Source organism: Theobroma cacao, chromosome 9 (genome assembly GCF_000208745.1).
Source record: "Theobroma cacao cultivar B97-61/B2 chromosome 9, Criollo_cocoa_genome_V2, whole genome shotgun sequence".
NCBI lineage: Eukaryota > Viridiplantae > Streptophyta > Magnoliopsida > Malvales > Malvaceae > Theobroma > Theobroma cacao.
The window spans coordinates 13367654-13389941 of record NC_030858.1 but is presented as its reverse complement, the minus strand read 5'-3'; the positions used below and the strand labels follow the sequence as shown (position 1 = coordinate 13389941).

The 22288-nt window shown below is 31.1% G+C and overlaps 2 protein-coding genes across 2 annotated transcripts; one reads left to right on the top strand and one right to left on the bottom strand.

Moving 5' to 3' along the window:
• On the bottom strand, positions 225-5568 carry LOC18589305 (probable small nuclear ribonucleoprotein F). Its single transcript, XM_007014208.2, has 5 exons — positions 5426-5568; positions 5108-5195; positions 4962-4999; positions 4646-4710; positions 225-580 (listed from the first exon to the last, which is right to left on the bottom strand). Exons 1-5 carry the CDS (start codon positions 5429-5431, stop codon positions 511-513), a joined length of 267 nt encoding a protein of 88 aa, XP_007014270.1. The 5' UTR covers positions 5432-5568; the 3' UTR covers positions 225-510.
• Positions 16623-18060, top strand: LOC18589307 (auxin-responsive protein IAA33). Its single transcript, XM_007014210.2, has 2 exons — positions 16623-17502; positions 17662-18060. Exons 1-2 carry the CDS (start codon positions 17051-17053, stop codon positions 17738-17740), a joined length of 531 nt encoding a protein of 176 aa, XP_007014272.2. The 5' UTR covers positions 16623-17050; the 3' UTR covers positions 17741-18060.

Genomic DNA, 22288 nt, shown 5'->3' with positions numbered 1-22288 from the left:
CCAGAAATCAGAAAGCCTCTGGGGAACTTCCACCTCAAGGGTTGTTGATATTTCTAGCAAATGACATATGATGTCAGATATAACAGATGTGCACCAAACATAATATGAGAATGTCAACATCAGATTGGCCCATGGACGGTGCCTTGAAGCAAACTTTGTCACGAAAACCGTGAATGAGTTGTTTCTCGAGTTCATCTACCAGCTGCAAACGTGACTCATTGAGATATCTCAAACAAGTTGCCATGAAATGCAATTCTTTCCAGAGTAAATGGTTTTCAAACACAATATTAACCACATGGCTAACCATGTTTGCGCCACAAGACATTTAGCTTAAATCTAAAAGATACATATTCCAAATAATGTTAGTAAGGGCGGTCAATCATGGCAAAGTTAACTACATAGCAGTTTGTTTGTCAGGTAAGACAATGACCTCCAATCATGATATTAAAATGCTACAGCAGCTTTTGATTGAACAGCCAAAAGTTCCACCTAAACTATAAGAGAACCAATCTAGTCCCTATCAGCATCTTCTATATCTTCATCTTCTGGTACCCCACGAAGATAGAGAACATTATTACATCTGCAGAAGAAAGGGCCCATGAGGTAAAAAACATCAAGTCAGTTCATTCCTTTTAAACATGCAAAACATGTAATCTAATTTTCTTCTACACACTATCCTCACGTCGTAATCTGATGAGACATTGCTGTACTGCACTTTTCATATGGTAATAAAAAACAGGCATGGAGATGGAGGCATTGTAGTTTCAATATTCTCAAAGATCAAAGGGCACTGAAACAATATTGGTATGAGATAAAATCTTTTTATATTTATGCATGTCAACAACATCAAACAACCTGATACTTTTAGTACCCATTCCTTGCACAACTAAACTCATATTACACAACAAACATGAGACCAAAAATCAAGAAGCTAGTTTACTAGTATTAAGAAATATTATTGGTGGCAATTAGATTTTCATTCCAAAAAAGATTTGTAGGATCGACTTGCATATAATCTGATCAATAGTAGGGTAAAATCCAAAAAACCTACTCAAATGGCCCTAAAAGAACACTTTGACCCCCTTTGTTACAAAATGATATTTATAACCTTTTAAGTCAACAATTAAGAAAAAATGGGACCCAAAACCATATCAATCATTAAATGCCAAATAGACATTTTAGAACACAAATGCCACTTGTATCACTCTCCCAATTTAGGCATATTCTCTTTATAAAAAAAAATTGATCTGCTCATCCCTCTTCCAAAACCTTAACCAAAAAATAAAACAGAACCTAAAGGAATTTTGCTTTATGGACCTCCTATATCTGGAAGACTTTGAATTGCCCATGTTGTTGCCAATGAGTCTGGTGCTTTCTTTTTTCACATCAATGGTCCGAAGATCATGTCAAAATTGGCTAGAGAGAGTGAAAGCAATCTCATAAAAGCATTTGAGGAAGCAGAGAAGAAAACACCATCTATATATTCATTGATGAAAATGATTCAATGGCTCCCAAGTGAGAGAAGAGCCATGGTGAAGTTAGGGTATAGCTTTGAGTCTCATTAGTAGTAGTAACAGTTTGACTGTTTTTCTGCCTTAAGAGATGCAAAGAATGGCTATTTTTTGTACCCTAGCTCTGGGATGGGACTTTCCTTTCTATTCTTCCGGATGGCTTGGCTTAGATCTTGATCGTCAGCATCATTTGTTGGAGGTAACTGTAGTAATGGGAGCCGTAGCAATTTAGTTTGTTAGTAAGAAGGGCATTAGAATTTTCTAAAGGAAACGAATAGGCCAAGCCAATTCGACTGAGATTAGTGGCTAGCTTTTGGATTAGATTAGTGGTGTATTTTTATTTCTAAATCAATAGGGTGGTCTTGAGGCTTTTAATTAAAAATCATATGGTTGTAATAATGTGTTCTAGACTTCTGGGGGACTCCCTATCCTTGATACTTTCAAGCTTAGCACTCCTAAGAGTCATGACTTGAAGTCTTGGATTTCTTCCTCAATGTCCACCACCATCATTATTTAAAACACAGATCAATTCTGAAAGCGATTTCTATTGTTAGATCTCGTCCAACTAGAGGGTTTTAATTGCATTGCTATGCTTACTGTGATTGATTGAGAAGAAAATCAAGAAGCTGGTATTCTAACCAAGGATTTGAATTCCTCACCCTATGTGACATCCTACAACAAATCATGCATCTCTTTAAATGATCAAAAAGATGGAGTAATATAATGCATCAGCACCTAAAGTTTGGGCAAATGAGGAGCTTTGATCAAATTTTATTTGTGGAAGAAATTTAATCAAAGAATGAATAAAGCAAAATTCCTTTAGGTTCCCTTTTTTTCTGGTCAAGGTTTTTGAAAAAGGGATGAGTAGATATTTTTTTTTTTCCAAAAAGAATATACCTAAATTGACAGAATGATACAAAAAACATTTGTGCCCTAAAATGTCTATTTGGCATATAATGGGTGCTGTGGTATTGAGTCCCATTTTTTCTTAATTGTTGATTAACGGTGTAAATAGTCAAAAGGCCAAAAACATCATTTTGAAACAAAAGGGGTCTAAGTGTCCTTTAAGGATGATTTGAGGGTTTTTTGGATTTTACCCATCAATAGTATTAAAACTCATATCGCTAACAGATAACGTGCAACTGGTGTGACATGCAATTTTGAGACATAGTAATAGGGGTGTAAATAAACCAATCAATTGTCAAAAAGCTTACTTTAGGCTCATCTATGTTTGCTTGTTAAGGAAAATGAATGAATTTGAACAAGATTTTAAATTCATTTAATAAAAAACTAAGATTGAACAATGATGATCTCAGCTTGTTTATGTTCCTGAACATGCTTGTTTAATATTAGTGAAGAACAAACTTCAAATCATTATTTAGAATTTATATCATAACAAATAATTGAACTCTTAACAAACTTAGAAATTTGTGTTTGAACTTGGCTCAGTTAAGTTTATCAAGCTTTAAGCTGCACAAAAGCTCTTGACTTAGCCGCAAGATAAACCTTAAAACCAATAAGGAACAGACTTAGACTCCAAGCACAAGGGAGACTTATGCCCAATTAAAGCTCTAACCAAATGGGCCCTTGGCTTGTTGCCTTCAAATATTATTATTGTTATTGTATGAAAGTGCAATCTTTCTAAAGTGCTAATGCCTTCAAATATTATTATTGTTATTGTATGAAAGTGCAATCTTTCTAAAGTGCTAATGCCTATAGTACGGGGCCCTTTTCTTGCTTGTTAGCGCTTTAGTTTGAGGCGCAAGGAGTGGTTATGTAGAGAATCAATCCCTCCTTGCCTTGGTTGTTGTGTTGATGTGGGATTGATAAAAGACAAGTTTTCTTCTCTTTCAAACATCAACTTTAAAACTTATTAAATATCCATTTGTAGGCACATAAAAAGGCTATTCTACAATAATACTTTTAAAAAGTTAAAAGATGATTTTTAATTCATGTCATGTGTAATTTTTAATGATATAAATTTTAAATTATGATTTGAAGATTGCTAAAAGATATTAAAGCTTAAAGTAGTCAATTTCTAATAAATAAAACAAGCTATTATCAAACTTTTATTGACCTTGTTCACAAACATTAAACGATCCTGTCAAAAAGATACATGAGATGAGCTCATCATTGTTCAAACTCAGTTTATTTGTTAAATGAACTTAAAAATCTTATTCAAATTAATTCATTTACCATAACAAACTAACACAAACAAGCATAAACCAAGCTTGTTCAAGAGCTGTTCAATGAATGATTGGTTCATTTACACCCTTCGACATTTGAAAGAGAGAAATCAATCCCACATCAACATGACAACCCAAGCAAGGGAGGGCTGATTCTGCAAATAATGCCTTTTCAACTAGGATGCTTTCAACTATTAATATTTAACAGCAACAAGCCAAGGGCTCATTTTGCTAGAGACTTCCATTGAGCATGAGTCCTTTACAGCAGGATCCTAAGCCCTGTTTCTATTGGTTAATAGGTTTATTTGGTGGCTAAGCTAAGAGCTCATTAACCTTGTGTTCAGTTTGTAACTCAGTAAATTTTGTTGAGTAAAGCTCAAAAACAATTTTATAACTTTGTTAAAAGCCTAATTATTTATCAAGCTTGTCTAAATTTAACTAAACCGAGCCTCAATACTCGGCACTGTTCTGTTCATTTGCATTTTACAAGCCTACATAGCAGAACAGATAAACCAAGGGAGTATCCTACTCATTTCGTATCTAGGGCAATCAATTAAGTAATGTTTTCTGAAAGAGCATTTTGATGAAGTAGTTAGCTTCATCAAACCCTTATAAGGGATAGCAATTGAGGTCAAGCTTATGGTCTTTAGTACTCAAGCAAACCAGAAATGCAATATGTAACTAATATTGGGAAGGCCCAAAAAAGCTCATGGTACAGAACGTCGTGCATTATACAAGATCAAAAGGAACATGAATTTTAAGAATATCACAAAGATTAATGAGCAAAATACATTCTCTCATAACTGAAGAGTAAGAAAAAGATGACTCCTGACATAAGATAGTGCAAACATTCAATCAACTCAAAAGGTTAACATAAGTGCAATAACAACATGTTCATATAACATAATTTCAAGCAAAAAAAAAAAGCAAACATTTGGAAGAAATTACCTGATCAAAATCTCCCCCAGATTTCCAGTGAATTGCCCATCGACATACTCTTCAGCATTGCCAAGCTACCAAAAAAACCCATTCATTGGAAAGTATTAGCAATCATGCCCATTCAACACAGAGAGAAGAAAACAAATGACAAAAAAATAAAAAAGAAACTCAAATGAAATTAATCAATGTTGTTTACAAGTTCAAAAAACAATATTAAGTTTAAAATATAATGACATAGTTATATGATAATATCAATGTGGTTCCAAGTTACAAAAAAATGTATGCAATTTAGAAGTAATACTATTCTAGGATTTTAAGGCCACACCTGCAAGTTCATGTAAGAATCAACTGAGGCGAGAAAACCTGCAAAAAGCACACAATCAAGCACCATGTTAGAATATCAAATACCAACAAGAAAATAAGAACAAATTTTTTAATGATTAAAAATAGAAAAGTAAAAGTGTGCATTACCTTTGTATTCCATTCCCCACTTGAGCTTCACTATAACAGTCTTTCCAGTCAAATTGTTCAAGAAAGGTTTCGGGTTAACGGGAATTGTCTACAATGTTCAAACAGATTTTAAGATTTAGCCCAAACTGTAGAATAAACATAATCTACAAATTCCTGGGATTAAGAATTGAATCTACGGGCACGTAATAGAAACTCTAATTTTTCAGCAGAGTAAAAAAGAACAGAAAAACAGTTCGAGATCTAAAAACACAAGTGTAGCATAGGAAACTGGATTTTTTGTGAAGAAATGAAAATTGAAAGATTAAAAACAATACTCACAGCCATTGAAGACAAGGGGAGGACGCTTCAGCGCTAAGCGGAGAGTTGGGGCTTCGAGCCTTTTGCTTTTGGTTTCGAGAGAGTTTTAGGGTTTTTGTCTTCTTGAAATGAGCCCTCTGCGTTTGTACTTTGTTTCTTTTGTTTACAATTTATTATAAAAAAATGGGTTGAAGCTAGGTGCCAAAGGCCAAGCCCAGGTTTTGTTTACTTCAAATCCATTGGATTCCATTTTGGATAAAGAGAAATTTAAATTTTATTTTTTAATTAAAAAATTATATACTAATCAATAAATTAAATATTTAAATATAAAATTAATAATTTTTTAAAAAATAAAATTAAAATTAATCTATTACCCATACACAGGTGATCAAATTTTTTAATATAATTTAATACAACATGTAATAACCATCCAAATCTTGTTCAAAAATTTCAGTAATGCTATATAAGATAGCAATTCAAAAAATTATACTTACGAAAATCCACAAAATCTTAAATTGCACGAGAATTGATAACTTCACTTCATAAACATTATCCTCCCTTCTTCGAGATTTGACCATAAGATCATTAAATCAAAATTTTCAAATTTCAATTATTAAGTATCTTAATTTTAAGTCACAATTAGAGGTGTTTATTAATTGAGTTGAGTTAGGTCAAACCCGATTGGCATCTTTAAAATCTATATTTGAATTCAGTTCCGATCTGACTCAGTGCTTTAAATTATATATTATTAAAATATTTCAAAATATTAATATTAAAATAAATTTTATATAGAATTACAATTATATATAAATATATTATTTGTTAATAATAACAATGATATCTCAAGCCTAGACATGAATATTTAGGTAGGGTCCAGCTCGACCCAAGATATTATTACATTAATAAATAATATAGGTTTATTTAATATTAATATTAATATATTTAGAATATCAAAATATTAACATAAAATTAGTAACCAATATAACATAAATGTGTGGGTACTCCAATTAAACTGAACTTGAGTTTGATTCTTAATTTATAGACCTAATCCCATCCGTGAACATCTCTAATGAAAACTTTCATAGTTTAAAATAATGAAAGTTGTTATAAATTTAAATTTCTAAAATACTTCAACTTAAGCTTGTAGAAAAACCATCTTATTAATTATGAATAATCAAAATGATCATTTCATCAAAATTCTAATTAAAAACATACTTATTTGTGAAATTGGTAGTTATTGAAAGAGTTTATGAAATTGAGAAAAGAATATCTTCTTTCTTTGAAGTAAAAAAAGAAAAAAAAATTGATAGTTGCCACCTTGTTTGTTGTTGTACGTTTAGACACAGTTTTAATTTGACAGTAATTGTGTTTACTAGTGTGTCCTAGGTCTTGAATTGTTAAAGCTGATTTAATTAACACATGCCCGACTCTAGTTTCTATCTGCCCTCCATGTTACGTTCTCTAGTTTCTATCTACCCTCCAATATGTATCATTTATTGTGAATTACATCATCATCATCATCATCATCCCCCACTTTGTCTCCCTGCCTTTTCTCTTTAAAATTATTACATCAGTTGGGGTGCTTTGGCCATCTAATCCCAAGCCTGCGGAAGTCTAGGGCTTTTGGCAAATCAGGTTTTGCATCAAACTGAAGCAATTCTCGTGCTTGCTGATGTTTTCTAGTTTGGATAACTCATTCACGTTGTAATTATAAATTTGGGACTAAACCAGTAAACTTGATCCCAAAAAGAAAAGCAAAAATCAAGACTTACATCAGTTCAAACTTTTAAGAATATAATCAAATAAATATGATTATCTCTACTCAAAACCACACCCCGCCGTTACAATTTTAGTCTAAATTTGATAGACCCAAACTCTTAATGCCACCTATAACCCTTGAACGTACTTACACTTTCTCTACAACATTTAAACTCTACAGGTTAATGAGAAATTAAGTCTAAGAATAATTATATAGAATCTTACAAAAGTTTCAATGATATTTATTTTAAGCATATAAATTTGGGTAAATGTCATCAAGCCGTATGAGTAAATAATAGAGTAGTTCATTACTATTGGTCTAGGATGTTGCACAATGTGCATTTATAGATATAATAATAACCCCATTACATTATAATTTAATTTTTTTTCTTGGGTACATGAGTATAATTAATTCATGGAGAATTGATCAGTATGATCCTCTAAGACCCAACTAAGCAGGAAACTAAAAAAAAAAAATTTAGTTTTATGATTTTCCTAAGCATCTAGGCTTACCTAAGGTAAATATGAAGGATTTATAGATTTCTAAGCATATATTGTGTTAGTAGTAGTAGATTTAAGCCAGAAAATTAGTTTTAAGTGAACTTGAATAGTTCCCAAGTAGACTAAAATGATTATTATGCCATACCTAAACTTATTGATTACAATAATTGTTGGATATTTAGGAATAGTTGAAAGTCCAAGAGTTTCTCTAGATTAGAGATTTGTGTGTTCGTAGAAATCAACTTTCCAAAAGTGAGTGGATGCAGTTTTTCAAGTATGTTATACAATAAAGCTAGCATGATTTATCGACTGGTATTAATTGCATAATTTAAATGCTGTTACGAAATCGATAAATTTGATTGATTGTGCATAAATGATTTTGACAAGGTTTTCAAATCTATTATGTAAGTAGATATCTTTATTACATATTAATTTTAAACAAGAGAGAAAAGCCTTTTTAAATGATTTTGTTCAAAGTTTCTCGATTACTCCAACCTACAAGCCAATGTGGGTAATGAGACATCTCTTTGAGAAAGTGAATGTGGATGATATAATGTTCATAAAATGTGAGAATGTGAATATGGATGAGTAGGTCTCCATCATTTCAAGATTCATATGAATGTCATGATTTGCTATTCGATGCTTGATCTTGGTAGGATCTCGTATGAATTTTTAGTTATGTGTTATGTTGATTTAAGCCTGGTGCGAGGATAATAATACCACAGGGTCAAGATTGGTGAACGTGCCATATTTTTCCCTAATGAATCCCAGTGTGGGGGTGAGAATATCATAAGGTCAAGATTAGTGAATGTGCCATCTTTTTCTTTTATGAATCCCGATGTGGGGGTAAGAATACCACAAGGTCAAGTTGGAAAAACGTACCATTTTTCCCCTCCTCAAGCCCGATGTTGGGGTAAGAATACCATAGGGATGAATTGGGCAAAAGTACCTATTTTCCCATTGTCTTTGTTAATGGTATAGATTGACACCTTACTTGTATAATGGATATCATGATGCCTATGATTGGTGACTTGATGATTATTGTGCTTATGTGGAAATGATGCTATGAATCATTATTGGATGATACATTCATGTTATGAATGAATGATGCTGAATTCATGAGTCCGAGAACTTTTTTATGATTTCTCCTTACAAATGTTTTGTACGTTGAGCTTTATATATTATTACCCTTTTATGCAAATTAAGAATCATATGCATTTATGGAAATGTTGAAATGAGATATTGTCTTAGAAAGGATTTACATGGTTATCATGTGTTTTTGCAAAGGCTCTCCGCCTTGACTTGTCTTTTTCTTCGTATTCACTCGTAGAGGCTTTGTAACTCACCCATTATTTTCCCTTATTTTGTTTTATAGATCATTAGCTTGCTTAGTAAGGTGACTTGTAGAGTAGTAGCCCAACTCATTCGTGGTAGGTGTGGAAGAGCTTTTTTTCCCACTTCCCAATGTTGTTACACTCTACAATGTGTCAAGTTTAGTTCTTGGACTGTTATGTTGATAATGAACTTAGTTATGTAAATAAATGTTTATATACTTGTACTTGTTTATGCTTCTGAACATTATATTGAGCCCCAGATATAGGTGCATGTGGATGATAGGACTATGGTGGATGAACAATAGCAATATAAGCATGGGATGCATGTCGGACCATAATTGTTATGACATTGTGAATATTTATATGATATGTAATAGAAACCATACTTTATGTTGAGAAGTTCCGTATTGTGGTGGTCCTGATGAATTATTTGCATATTCTTAACTGTGAATGGAAATGTATGTGAATACAATGGATAACTAACCCATGCATTAACGGTTTAGGCTTGTTTGGGCCTAGTGGGCTATACCCATGTAGGTTCAAGTATCTGTCATGATCTCTCCAGAAATTGGGATGTGATAGTATGTATCAGTCGAGTAAGGTGAGGCAAAAGTAATACAAAAAGACAAGTATTTCATGAGTTGAATGAGTTAAGACACTTGAGATAAAATATTAGTTTAAGAGAACAAATAAATCTATATTGCAGAATGTATGAAGCGATACAAATGGTATGGGTCAAATATATAGAATATAGAATAGTAAACAAAATGTTGGAAGGGAAACTATATAAAGTGCATTTGGAAATTTTCAAGAGAATTTAGTTAAGTGGCATATAGGAAAAAACTTTTTGAGTAGAGATATACATGTTTCATCAAATCAAATATTTAAATGTAAAACACATATATTTAGTGAGAAGAAAAAGAAACAATTTCGTTTTTTAATTGGTTACATGTAATTTTTAAAAATTTTAAAACTAAATCATAACTTTGAAATATAAATTTCAAATTGAATGCCCTTGAGGGTTTTCATATTTAAGAAAACTAAAAAAGTTGAGGTGCTTAAAGTGTTGGGATTCAGCTTAATGTTCAAATATGAAATTAATTAGAGATTAAAAGCATAACACAGTAGAAAAATAAAACATACATTTGATCAAAGAAGCAGTCAAATCCTTCAGGATCAATTGTTTGCATTTTTCATGCATTTTTCAAATTAATTATAAACATTCATAAGTTCAAGTGTCATAAACCTTGCTTTAGATATCATAATCAAGAGCCAATTAAATCCAAAAAAGCTTGTAATGAAGAAAGAAACCTAAAACAAAATTATGCTTGTGCTAGAAGATAGTCTGAAATCCTACAGTCGAAATCTTTGCTTTTTCACCTTCAAGATTCATCAAATATTCAACCACTCAAGTGTTTGGTATCTAACAAAAATCCACACAATGATAGAATAAGACCTTTTTAAGGTAGGAATTTTGCTTGTACTAGTAAGTTTTGTTTTTAGAAAACAGAAAGACCAAAACAAGCCTAGCAGAATCCTATTTCTTTCAGACAAAGAAAAAACACTATTTTTTTTCTTTTCTTCCTCTTATGATTCGGCTAAAAAGAGTGGCTCGAGGTTTAGAGTTTAAGTTGGCTAACATAACATATTTATATAACCAAACTTAGTTGTAACCCTAGATACAACATTTGTATTTTTATTCAATTAAGTCATTGTGAACTTAATTATTTTTTTCACTTTATTTTTGGTCTATTTCAATTAAGTCCAACGTAATTGATTATCCTTATTTAATCTTAAGCATGTCACTTAATGTGTGTGACCCATTAGGCTTTTAACATGTTGACAACAAATATAAATCATAATCAAATGTTAATTTAATAATTGATTTATATTTATGTATCATGCGTGATATCTAGCAACACATCATAGTTACTCAAATGTTAAAGAGTCAATTAAAGAATTTGACAAAGCCTTTAGTGATAAGCCTCTTAGTGCAATACGATTCTTTTATCATATATCCTGAATATGACATTAAGCATGGCTCAATGTCTACCTATGACATTCCATATTAGTTCTTTTGATTCATGATTAACCTTATGAATTTAGGAAACCAACTTTCCTCAATCTCATCATGCTTTGACCAAAGATTTATATAAGTTAATCTTAAATTAAGAACAAATGAGATATATCCCCTTTTATCACTTGGGGTGATGAATCTTCTTTTGACCACTAATTCACCTTTACATGTTTCATGCCATACCCAAAAACACCTTGTTCAGGCACCTAGTCACCTCTAGAACCGTAAAGGTGAAATTAAAATATGTCACTTCCTATACAAGATGACTTGTTGTCTCAAGTCCAAGGACTAGTTTTATGACTATCATATGAGAACATATTCCATAGACACTTGAGTGAAATTTCAAATGGAGTTCTCATTGCGGGTCATGTTTAGTGAACTTGTTCTCTAACAAACACCCATGTTATCTTTAAATATCCCATATACTTCAATATATGAGATCGATTGCTTACTTTTCAAGTAAAGAGATTTAATATGTACCAGTTTTTGAGCATTGTCAATGCCTTATCTTGACAATACATTGACCAAGAACTATTTTATGAACATGACTTTGACACATAAAGATCTCATAATTGTATCAACTTTAAATTCCCTTGCAAGGCATTTTATATTCCATAGGTTTCATCCAATTAGTACTTAAATAATTTCTTATTTTTGTACAAACATGAAGGAAAACCTTTATAACATATTATTATGAGATTAAATATCCATTAAATGACAATACATATTCCTCGACCAATCCAATTGGCTCAAGAGCATACATAAACATAAAGAACAAGTTACGTGGTCATGCCCTTGAGGTTGAGTTGGGGCATGAAATTTTAAGCTCAAGCCCAACTAGACGTTACAGCTTATTCGGCCTAGCTTTTTTTTTTTAGCTTAAAAGCTATTATGAAAAATAATAGCTTTTAAAATTAAGTTAAAGCTGTTTGGTAAAATAAATTATATAAACTCTAATTTTAGTTAAAATTACCATAAATAATATTCATACCATTTTCAATCACCTAACAAAACAAAACAGAAGAAATCTGCTTCGAATTTATATACGATTTCATATGTTAAAATCAAAGAAATTTATAAAAAAATGAAATAACTCTCAAACATGTGTAGTAGCAATAGTATTAGATTTTTTGAGTGAAGAAGAGAGAAAACCTTTAAATAGTACCTAAATGCAGCTTTGAATTTCTGGTCTTCTTTTCTCTTAATCTTTGTAAAAAAAAAAATCATAGATTTTGCTATTCTATTGTTAGGTCTTTTGTGTTTTCTTTTTTCTATTTTTTAGTAGTCTTTGTAGAGAGAGGTAGAGGAGAGAGAGATTACGATTTTGCATTGGAGAATGGTGATTTGTAAAGAGAGGAAGAGAAGAGGGAGATTGATTGAGAGAGAGGGTATTTCTTGAAAAGCTGATATGTTTTTAAAAGAAAATAAAAGAAAGCTTTTTTCTGGAGCTTTTTCTTTAAATTTCTTTTTTTTTTTAAATTTTGTTTTTTAGAAAAAAAAATATTTTTAAAAGCTTTTCAAAAATTTTATTTGGCCTAGCTTCTTGAAAAAAAGTCAAGTCAAACAAGCACTTAGTAGATAATTACATTAATATACAATATATTTGATTTATTTTTTATTTTAAAGTATTAAATATTAATGTAAAAATAAATATTTTATTATTTAAATAATAAAATAATTAGTAAATAGATGAACTAAGTCGAGTTTTGTCTTGACTTTTAAAAAGGAAATTCCAGTAGGCTTGACTCGACCTAGTCAATAGAGACCTCTATTTTAAAGTAATTAACAACAATAAATTTTCCCTCGTCTATAATTTTTTTTTATTTAGAAAAGTGAGAGTTAAAATCTAACTGTTTATGTAAAGGTTAGAACCATCAACTACAGAAATGCTCAAATGCAAATTTTTATAACTTAAGCTTCCTAATAGCATGGAATATTCTTCAATGATTACAAATTTGACATCTAAACTATAGTAAAATGGTCAATTTGATACCAAAAGAATATAATTTTGCAATTAAATACTCTAATTTTCATATTGTTAAGTAAATTGTATACCTTGTTAACTCTGATAATCAAATAGGTGATGTGATAAAAAATAATCAATAGGAGACACCTAACATTTTGATTTTGACTATTTTTAATCATCTTATCCATTGGATTAACGGAATAATTTGTCTCAAATGTAAACTATTCAATAAAATCAATATTAATGTATATAATTGTAAAGTTTTAAACTTTAGATATCAAATAAAACATTTGATCATAAGTATAAATATAAAATATTAACTAACCCTAATATTCTTCATTTGACAAAATTTTCTCTCTTACTTTTCCTCCAAATGAACAGCCTCTTTGTCATGAATGGACATCTTCTAACCCGAGTTTGTGCTCCCTTCTTTGCTTGCATACTAGATTTTGCCACGTTGCATAATTAATGTTGACGTTAAATTTCGGTTAGAAATTTCTCCCAACTCAATACTCTCTTGTGCCACTTCTCTCTCAAGCAACTTCCACAAGCCGAGAGACATTCCCAGAACAACGAAATGATGACCCATTTCATGAACCTGTAAAAAAGAGGTCTACAGACCCATGGCTTCGCAACAAGTTCTATTGCCCCATCACCAACATCGACAAGCTCTGGCCTATGGTCCCTCACGATGTTAAAGACAAGGCCAAGGGTTTCAAGGACCGGTCCTTTGGTTGGTGCTTTTTTTGTTTTTTGGAAATTTATCCATATTTTGCATTCATGGTCCAATCCACAATTTTACAACTTTTGGTGGCTTAGAATGCACATATGATTCACAAACACAGAGCAGTAGTTGGTAATTTTTTAAAAAATTAATTACACAACATAAAGAATGTCTTTTAGATTATCGTGAGTAATGCATTTTTGAAATAAGAAAATGCATGTACTTTAAGTTTAAATCATGATTAGTAAGAAAGTGACATTTCATGATATAATACCTCTTTTGCGTTTTTGGACTTAAATATTTTTTAGTAAGTATCTAATAGCTTGTTTAGCTTTATGTTTATATTTATTCGATATTTTTAGATATTGTGTGTTTATGATGATTTTTAATTACATCAACTTTACTTTGAATTTTAAATTTTAATATGTATTTTTCTTATAAATCTTGAATGTGAATTGTGAATGTCAATTGATAATTTAATCATCATCGATAAAATTCAGTAATAATTTCCAAAGAAATATTTCATCGAAAATTGCCAACGGAATATTTTTTTGAAAATACATTACTAAAGGAAAATTCAGTTGAAAATTTTTACCAAATTTCCATTGGAAATGTTTTTCCAATGAAAATTCTAAAAGAATTTCTTTTTCGATGAAATTGATGTGATATGGTTGACAATTTTGTAGTCTGTTTCCAATGGAAGTATGTACTTTTTCCTAAAAAATTTTTGTTGAAAATTTTCGATGAATTTTCAATAAAAAGTACTACTAGTGATATTTTTAACAACAAAATTTCTAACAGAATATTTTATAAAAAAAATCTATTGAAAAAAGACATTTTTGACGTAATGTTAACTTTTTCTAGTAAAAAATTTTGTCAGAAAAAACTTTATTTTTTGTAGTGTCAAGTGAAGGGCAAGTGTTGCCTCTCAATACAGCCAACAAATATGCAACAATTACCTTCATGCTCTCTTTTGTTACCTATAAACAGGGAAGTAATGGATCTGCTGCTGTGATGGAAGAGGCCTTGGATGCCCTTTGAATGGTGTTACCCAGTTTGGTTACTTTTAAGGTTTTGGGTAAGGGTGTTTTGCCTGAGAACCAGTTATTGTTACTTGCTTCTACGATTGCTGAGAAGAAAGAGGAATTTGTTGTTAAATATAAAACTTTTTATTTTTCCTATGTGGCAAAATTTTATTGATGGGGCAAAGAGACGGGGTATATTTTGGGGTAAAAGTTTTTTGTTCTTTTCTCATTCTTTTGTTAAACATGAGTCCCTGTATATTCAATGACCACGATAACAATTACCAAAATAAGTGATATATTTAGTCGTAATTAATATATATTCGAGGTGTTATAACTATTGGAACGATGGATTCAACGTATACTAATTATTTTTTCAATAAATAACCTTTATATCATTGATTAATCTTCTAATATTATTTTTATGATACACTTTTCCGCCATATATAAAGTTATCAATTTTTTTATTAAATTAAAACAGTATGACCTATCACATGGTCCATAAAACTTTTTAGGCCGAAGTAGCTAACCCTAGAAGCTAAGTCACAAACTTTTGTGGTTGTTTTGTGGGTGGAGTACCATGTTCTATCTTGTTTTATGCCAAAGCACGTGGAACTCATCTTCAAAGCATGGGCGAGCCAAACTATGAAACTACCCTTATGCACCAAATATGTATATCCATTGGTTGAACCTTTATATATATTTAAAATTTGAACTTCAAAATTTCGAATTTGATTTACGAAATAAATAAGAATTTTCCTTTTTTATAATAAAATCATATATATATATATATAAATAAATATTAAAGTATGAAAATGAAATGCCTTTGTAATATGCCATTTAGGTTGAGGCATAATTGTCCTTTCCTAGGACAAAATTAATTTTAATGAATATACATTTATTAATTTTTATTTAAAAAAGAAAAAAAAAGAAAGAAAAATGACGTGAAGTTCCCGACCTTCCCAATAGTCAAAGAAGCGAGCCGTTCGCCGACCGTAGCGCGGTCGTCTCTATGGCCCAAGCATTTCAATTTACAAGAATATTTTAATTAAAAAAAAAGAAATTGTTTTTGCTAGCTAGTACTACTTTGATTTTAAATCTTTATTTTATATATTTGCCTAGTAAAAGTTTACCAGCTTGCTTTTACTTCACGCATTTGATCTCCATCCCCATAAATACTATTATTTTAGAAGCAAGAAAAATTCTTGTATATACGAAGGTATTAGTAATTTATAACAAAATCCAGCCCAACTTAATTATTGAAACATTGTGGCACACACCACCTTTTGCACTTGCAAGCAAACATCCCCTTCCCCTTCCCCCACCACTCCCACCCATTGCTCTCTCTTCCCCCACCACTCCCACCCATTGCTCTCTCTCCCCCTCATTCCGCACATTTATAATATTACCCCAGCTATTCTTGTCTTAGCCAAATCTATCTTTTACAAAAACACAAATTGACTATTTTTATTCATAAGAAATTAAAAATTTTTCTAAAAAAAGTACCATGTAGCACTTAAACTTGCATGAATCTGTCTCTCTTTTATTATTATTTTTTATAATTGGAGGAGAGATAATTCGAATTCTGTTCTTTTAAGTAAGAGAATTATACATTTATTAATGAGACAAATGTTGCGGGTGCGTTTCTCTTTTACTACTTGATATTTCTATTTATGGAGTGAATGTTTGGCTTAGGCAATCATATAAGAAAGTGAGAGCTGGGTCTAAAAGAGTGAAGAAACTGGGAGATTCAGGGGCAGAGCAGAGATATTAAATGGCTTTGGAAGAGAGAAACCGAAAGAACACAAAGTTTGGACTGGTTTTCAGACACCAACCTGACCCCTCCCGACATTTGTGCTATCTCTCTCTCTCATTTATTTCTGTTTATATATATCATTTGTTTTTTTCCTTTCTTTTTCCCCTTCTCTCTTTCCTTTCACCAAGACCACATCAAAACACAAAACAAACGCGGCAATCCTCAGTTCCCAACCATTTGTCTAATTCACTCTCTCTCTCTCAATAACCCCACCAAATCCCCGACCCTTTTCAGCTTCCTCATTGAATTCTGTCTCTCCTTTTAACATAAAATCCCCCACACCCCCACCGTGTAGACCAAATTCATTTCAGCTTCCTAGCTGTATCTCCCCTCCCAAAAAGACAAGTACAACTCATACATAATCACCTTTTATAATTCAACTATACAAAGCCAGCGACCGGTCCCAAACTAGAAGTACTAGCAGTCCCTCACCCAGAGAAAGAGAGGGATGAACAGCTTTGAATCTCAAAGACAAGACTCCTTGAAAAGGAGATTGCAAGACAGAAGATTTCCCAACATCAACACCACCGGATTTGTTGGTGCCGTTGCAGCTGCTCCAATCCCATCTCATCACTCTTCTGCACCCTTCCTGCCTAACCCTAACAACGGTACCAAAGTCCAGAGTTTCCCTGGTCTTGACGATGATGATCTCGTTTCCAGCGTCGTCCCGCCAGTGACCGTGGTGCTCGAAGGCCGTTCGATCTGTCAGCGCATCAGTCTCCATAAGCATGCAAGCTACCATAGCCTTGCAAAGGCTCTCAGGCAAATGTTTGTGGAGGGCAACGACGATGGACCCACCTCGGAGAATGAACTTGATCTTTCCAACGCTGTTCCTGGTCACCTCGTTGCCTATGAAGACATGGAAAACGATCTTCTTCTTGCTGGAGACCTCAACTGGAAGTACGTTTAGTTATTACTATATAATTTCAAGCATTTCTCTTTCCCTTAAACAACAATTATTCTAAAAATTTTAGTACTGGTAGTTTGAAACCACCCTGTTGTTTTCCATTTTTAGTATGATTAAGGTTTTTTAAAATTTTCTTGTATGTGTGAAAATAGGGATTTTGTACGTGTGGCTAAGAGAATTCGGATACTGCCAGCGAAGGGGAATTCAAGGAAGATTAGAGGAGGGGCATAGTTTGTTGGGTTTTGCCATCTTATGAGAGGATGGTGTATTTGTCAAGGAAGTTATATATGTGCAAACATACAGAAAGAAAGAAAGAAAAGAAGCAAATTAAAGCCCATTTGCTATGAGATTTTGATATGGTCTGGTCCTTAATTGGGAATTGGATTAATTATAATGGCAGCTGCTCATAACTCATATATATATATCTAGACTTACCTGTAGCCTTCTCTTTTTTTTTCTTTTTCTTTTCTGAATAAAAGAACTTTTCCTATAGCATTTCATAGTGACTGCTCCTCTACTTGTTTAGGGAATGCGTTAAAACTGTTCTGTACTATAAAAAAAAAAAAAACGTAATTGGCTTTAAGCTTAATATACCTGCTTCTTTTAGTTTCTCATGTTTGCTTCCTTCCCTCTTTCTTTATTGGTTGTAGTCAGGTACTATTTAGTCATGCCATAAATAGTGAATTCAGATCACGGGTCATTTTGTGATATTTAGGTTAGGTTATTTTCGGTTTCCCAGTGTTTGCTTTCTGGAGTTATTCGATTCCCAATCCTTTTAGATCCAGTAATTTCAAGATCCAATTACTACACCTATCGATCCATTCTAAAACTCAAGTCGTATCTATTAAATTATTTCGAGTTCGAATTCGGATTCCCTCTCATCATTTTAAAATTCTAATTATATTAAAATCATTTAGATTTTAAGAAATTTATATTGGACACTCTTCTATTATTTTAAATATATTTTACTTATATATAGTCTTAGTTATATGAATCTCATTTTTGAGAAACTATTATATTAAATTATTATTAAAATGTCAAGCTTATCTAGTTAACATATCATATTCATTCAATACTTTTTATATATTGATTAAAATCAGGAATGGAGTTAGCCAATTTTTGCTGAGGGGGCCAAAGACACTGAAATAAGGATTAAAAATTTTAAAAACTAATAATTTAAAGTTAACTAACAATCAAAAGAATGATATTAGAAAATAATTTTATATAACATGGAAATCTAAAAAGAAAAACTTACAATTGTCTTTTGGGAAAATTATATTCGGTCATGTTTTTTGGATTTAAATTTATTAATTATTGATTACGTATTGAAAAACGTCAATTTCTTTAAGATTGAGTTTTACATGTTTTGATTCACATTACTCTTATTCATGAGTTGAAGTATTAAGGCTTGGTGGCTCAAGTGTAGGAGATTCATTTAAATAATTTGCATATTTTCTTTTAAAGAATTGGTTAATTGTTTTTAACTAACTCATACTTTAATCAAACCTAAAAAAAAAAATTAATGCAATCAATATCCAATATTTTTATTTTATTTCTGTTTAAATTTATAATACTAAATGTAAAACTATAATGCATAAAATATAAATAGTTAAATACGATTTATAAGTTTATATAATTTTCTCTTATTTAATCAGGACTGTTTAAGATTATATATTCAAGATAATTTCCTTTCAACTAAATATAAAATGTAAAGCACATAAAAAAGATATACTCAAATTAATTTCCTCTAACATAATTAGGATTAATTAAATAATGATTCATTGATGAAATTTTAAGTAACAGTGCAATACTACAACCTATATTTGAGAACTACATAATAATTTATTAATTTTTAAAGATTAAAATCATAAAAAAGTAAAATCCACATACTAGAAAAAGAAGAACATGACAAATGGAAAATAGAACCCACATATGACATAAGAAAAAAGAAAGAAAAAGAATATGGTTGATGGTTCATAGAAATTTATGAAAGAAAATCTGTAAAGACTGAAAACAGATGAGTAAATGAGTAGAAATGAAAAAAATAAAAAAAATATAAAAAAATAATAATATAAATTGAAAGAAAAAAAATTAAAAAAACACTTTAAAGTTGAGTGAGGTATATGGGATCATTTTGTTATTCTTTATTTGTATAACTTATTAAATAAAAAAATTATTTTGAGGGGGCCATTAAGAGAATTTATAAAAAATTTAAAAATTTTATATGGTAAGGGAAAAATTTTAAAAATGACTATAGGAAGCTCCACCCCTGCTTAAAATTAAAATCTTAAAATATTAATAATATTAGAAATAATAAAAGATCACCATGTTCAAGGATTTTTGGTTTTTTACAATAATAAAATATTAAATTTAATTAGTAAATGCATAAAATTTGAGTCTAATTAATAAAAAGATTTGAAACTATTTTTATTATTAGTACTGTATGTAATATATATGTATACATATATGATATGCTTTTGTTGTATTCACGTTCAATATAGTTTGGCTTTGAAAACAGAAATATATTATGAATATATACTAAAAGTACTTTACCTGGTAAAGAAGCAAAGCTGGTTATAACGTTAAAAATGTGTGGTGGATTCCCAAAGGAATGAGGGACTGTCATCAAGGGGTCTCTTAGATAGCATATACATTTCGAGACTCTAAGATTGCTAAATTATGTTGGTCAGGGTTTTATGTTAATGGAATTTATTCCCTGTTTCCTTATAGCTGGTCTTCAAACTTCAGTGCCGCTAAATGTGACACTGTACACCTTACAAACAATATTAATACATTGCGGGCTACGGTATAGGCTGATAACAGCCACCATTACTCCGAAAGGAGTACTAACCATGCTAAATAATTAGGTATTCTATGTGGGGACTATATATTGTTTTATCCAAATATTAAGTGCAAACGCTTCCTAAATGGTTTTTTTTTTATCTTTTTAACATAATAATTTGTTCAAACATAATATAAATATAAATATATATATTCTGTACATTATACTTGTCTAATTAAGTCATTTGGATTTATAACTCAAATGGTAAAAGATCAAGTATAATTAGTAAAAATTTTAAGTTAGAATCTTAGTACTCTATCTTGTAAAAAGAAAGGTAGTATCTAAATAAGCTAGAGCTCACATGTGATAGCCCCAATTGATCAAGTAACACGAAATTTTACCATATAAAATAAATTAAAACTCATTTGTCGCGATATTTGGGTCTAAGAACTTAATCGCTTTGTCACAGCTCAAACCAGGGGGCTGTGACTAACGCATGAGTCCACTAGGTGAAGTCCACGAGACCCGAAGAAGCCTTAGAAATATTACTCCAATTTAAACACAAAACATGTATCCATGGGTTTACATAACCAACATATATTTGTTTAACACATAATCTCATAGTTCATACACATTGCCTCTCGGCACATCATTCAGAGTTCATTACTAAGACATAGACATATCATTTACAAGCCATACATTGGTTAACAAAGAGAGTTCGTCTTATACAACCTTTAACACAATAATATACTGTAACATAATACTAATAACTCTATGATATAGAGTTATTTGAGCTTAATTTAGATAGTAATTTAGCTTAGTTATTATAGTAATGCCAAGAAAATTAGTAGATTTTATTTAATTATTTTAAATTAGTTATTTTAGGTGAGTCAATCAAATCATGGTTAATTTTGTGCTTAATTTGGTGTTAATGTGGATAAGATAGGTTGTTATTAATTTATTTGTGCTTTTGTAGGTGTTTGATGAAAGAAGAATTTTAGTGAAAGAAGGAGAGCGATTTTAAGGTACATACTTACATTGCACATGTTTCGGTATTTCGGCCATAACTTTCTCTACAGAGCTCAAAATGAAGAAATTCTTAAACCATTGGAAAGATAAGAGAAAAATATACAACTTTTACGTTTACTACTTTACCCAGTTCGAAAAATCTTATTGAATTTGATGCACTGCAACAATCCTAAAGCAATTATGATTTTTGTTAATTAATTAGGCAAAGCTGTGACTCACATAGTCTGACGAGGAAATCCTAGTTCGAATTGAATTCTTTCTTCACCCAACTTGGCCTAACTTCAAAGCCTATAAAAATAACCTTTTGGAGGACTTGAAAGGAACCAAGGAAAACACCAGATTGAAAGATGAGAGTCAATGTCACGACCCGGAACTCCCAATTGGGTCAGTGACAATCGCCGCGAAGACTCGACAGACATTCTTCACCCCGAATGTCGATTGAAACCTCTCAAGGCTCTCATATTAGCTTGCACACTTCCCCGGTGAGCAATAGTTATCAAATATCGTAATACGAAGGATTACGAGTCATTTCCAAATCAGAACATAACATATTGATTTCTGGCTCACAGGGGCATTTTCGTCATTTTTCGTTGAAAATCTCAAAACTTGCTAAAAATATAGTAGGTAAGCAGAAAATATATATTTAGTGATTTAAAAACAAATTAAGGATCTAAAACGTTCATTCGAAGTGAAAATTTGACCATTTGAATATAATAAAAATATTCAATAAAATAAACTATTTTCTTGTAAAATAATTTTTTATAAAGCTATCGGTAAATAATTCTTATAGCGTAAAAGTTAATTATATTCATATATACTAAAAAGCAAATAACCAAAACATAAAATTACTTTTACAGCGACACGTGGGCCCACATCTAACCAAAATGTATCGAAAGCTGAAAACCTACAACTTTTGCCGATTCAAGTCCAAATGAAGGTCCTTGTCAAAGTCAGCTAACTATGGAATT

Coding starts and splice junctions, on each gene's coding strand:
- LOC18589305 (XM_007014208.2), bottom strand. Junction 5,000..5,107: donor GTGGGGAATGGAATACAAAG/GTAATGCACACT, acceptor TGCTTTTTGCAG/GTTTTCTCGCCTCAGTTGAT. Junction 581..4,645: donor CTGGGGGAGATTTTGATCAG/GTAATTTCTTCC, acceptor TTTCTTCTGCAG/ATGTAATAATGTTCTCTATC.
- LOC18589307 (XM_007014210.2), top strand. CDS start 17,051: ATGAACAGCTTTGAATCTCAAAGACAAGACTCCTTGAAAAGGAGATTG. Junction 17,503..17,661: donor GCTGGAGACCTCAACTGGAA/GTACGTTTAGTT, acceptor GTGTGAAAATAG/GGATTTTGTACGTGTGGCTA.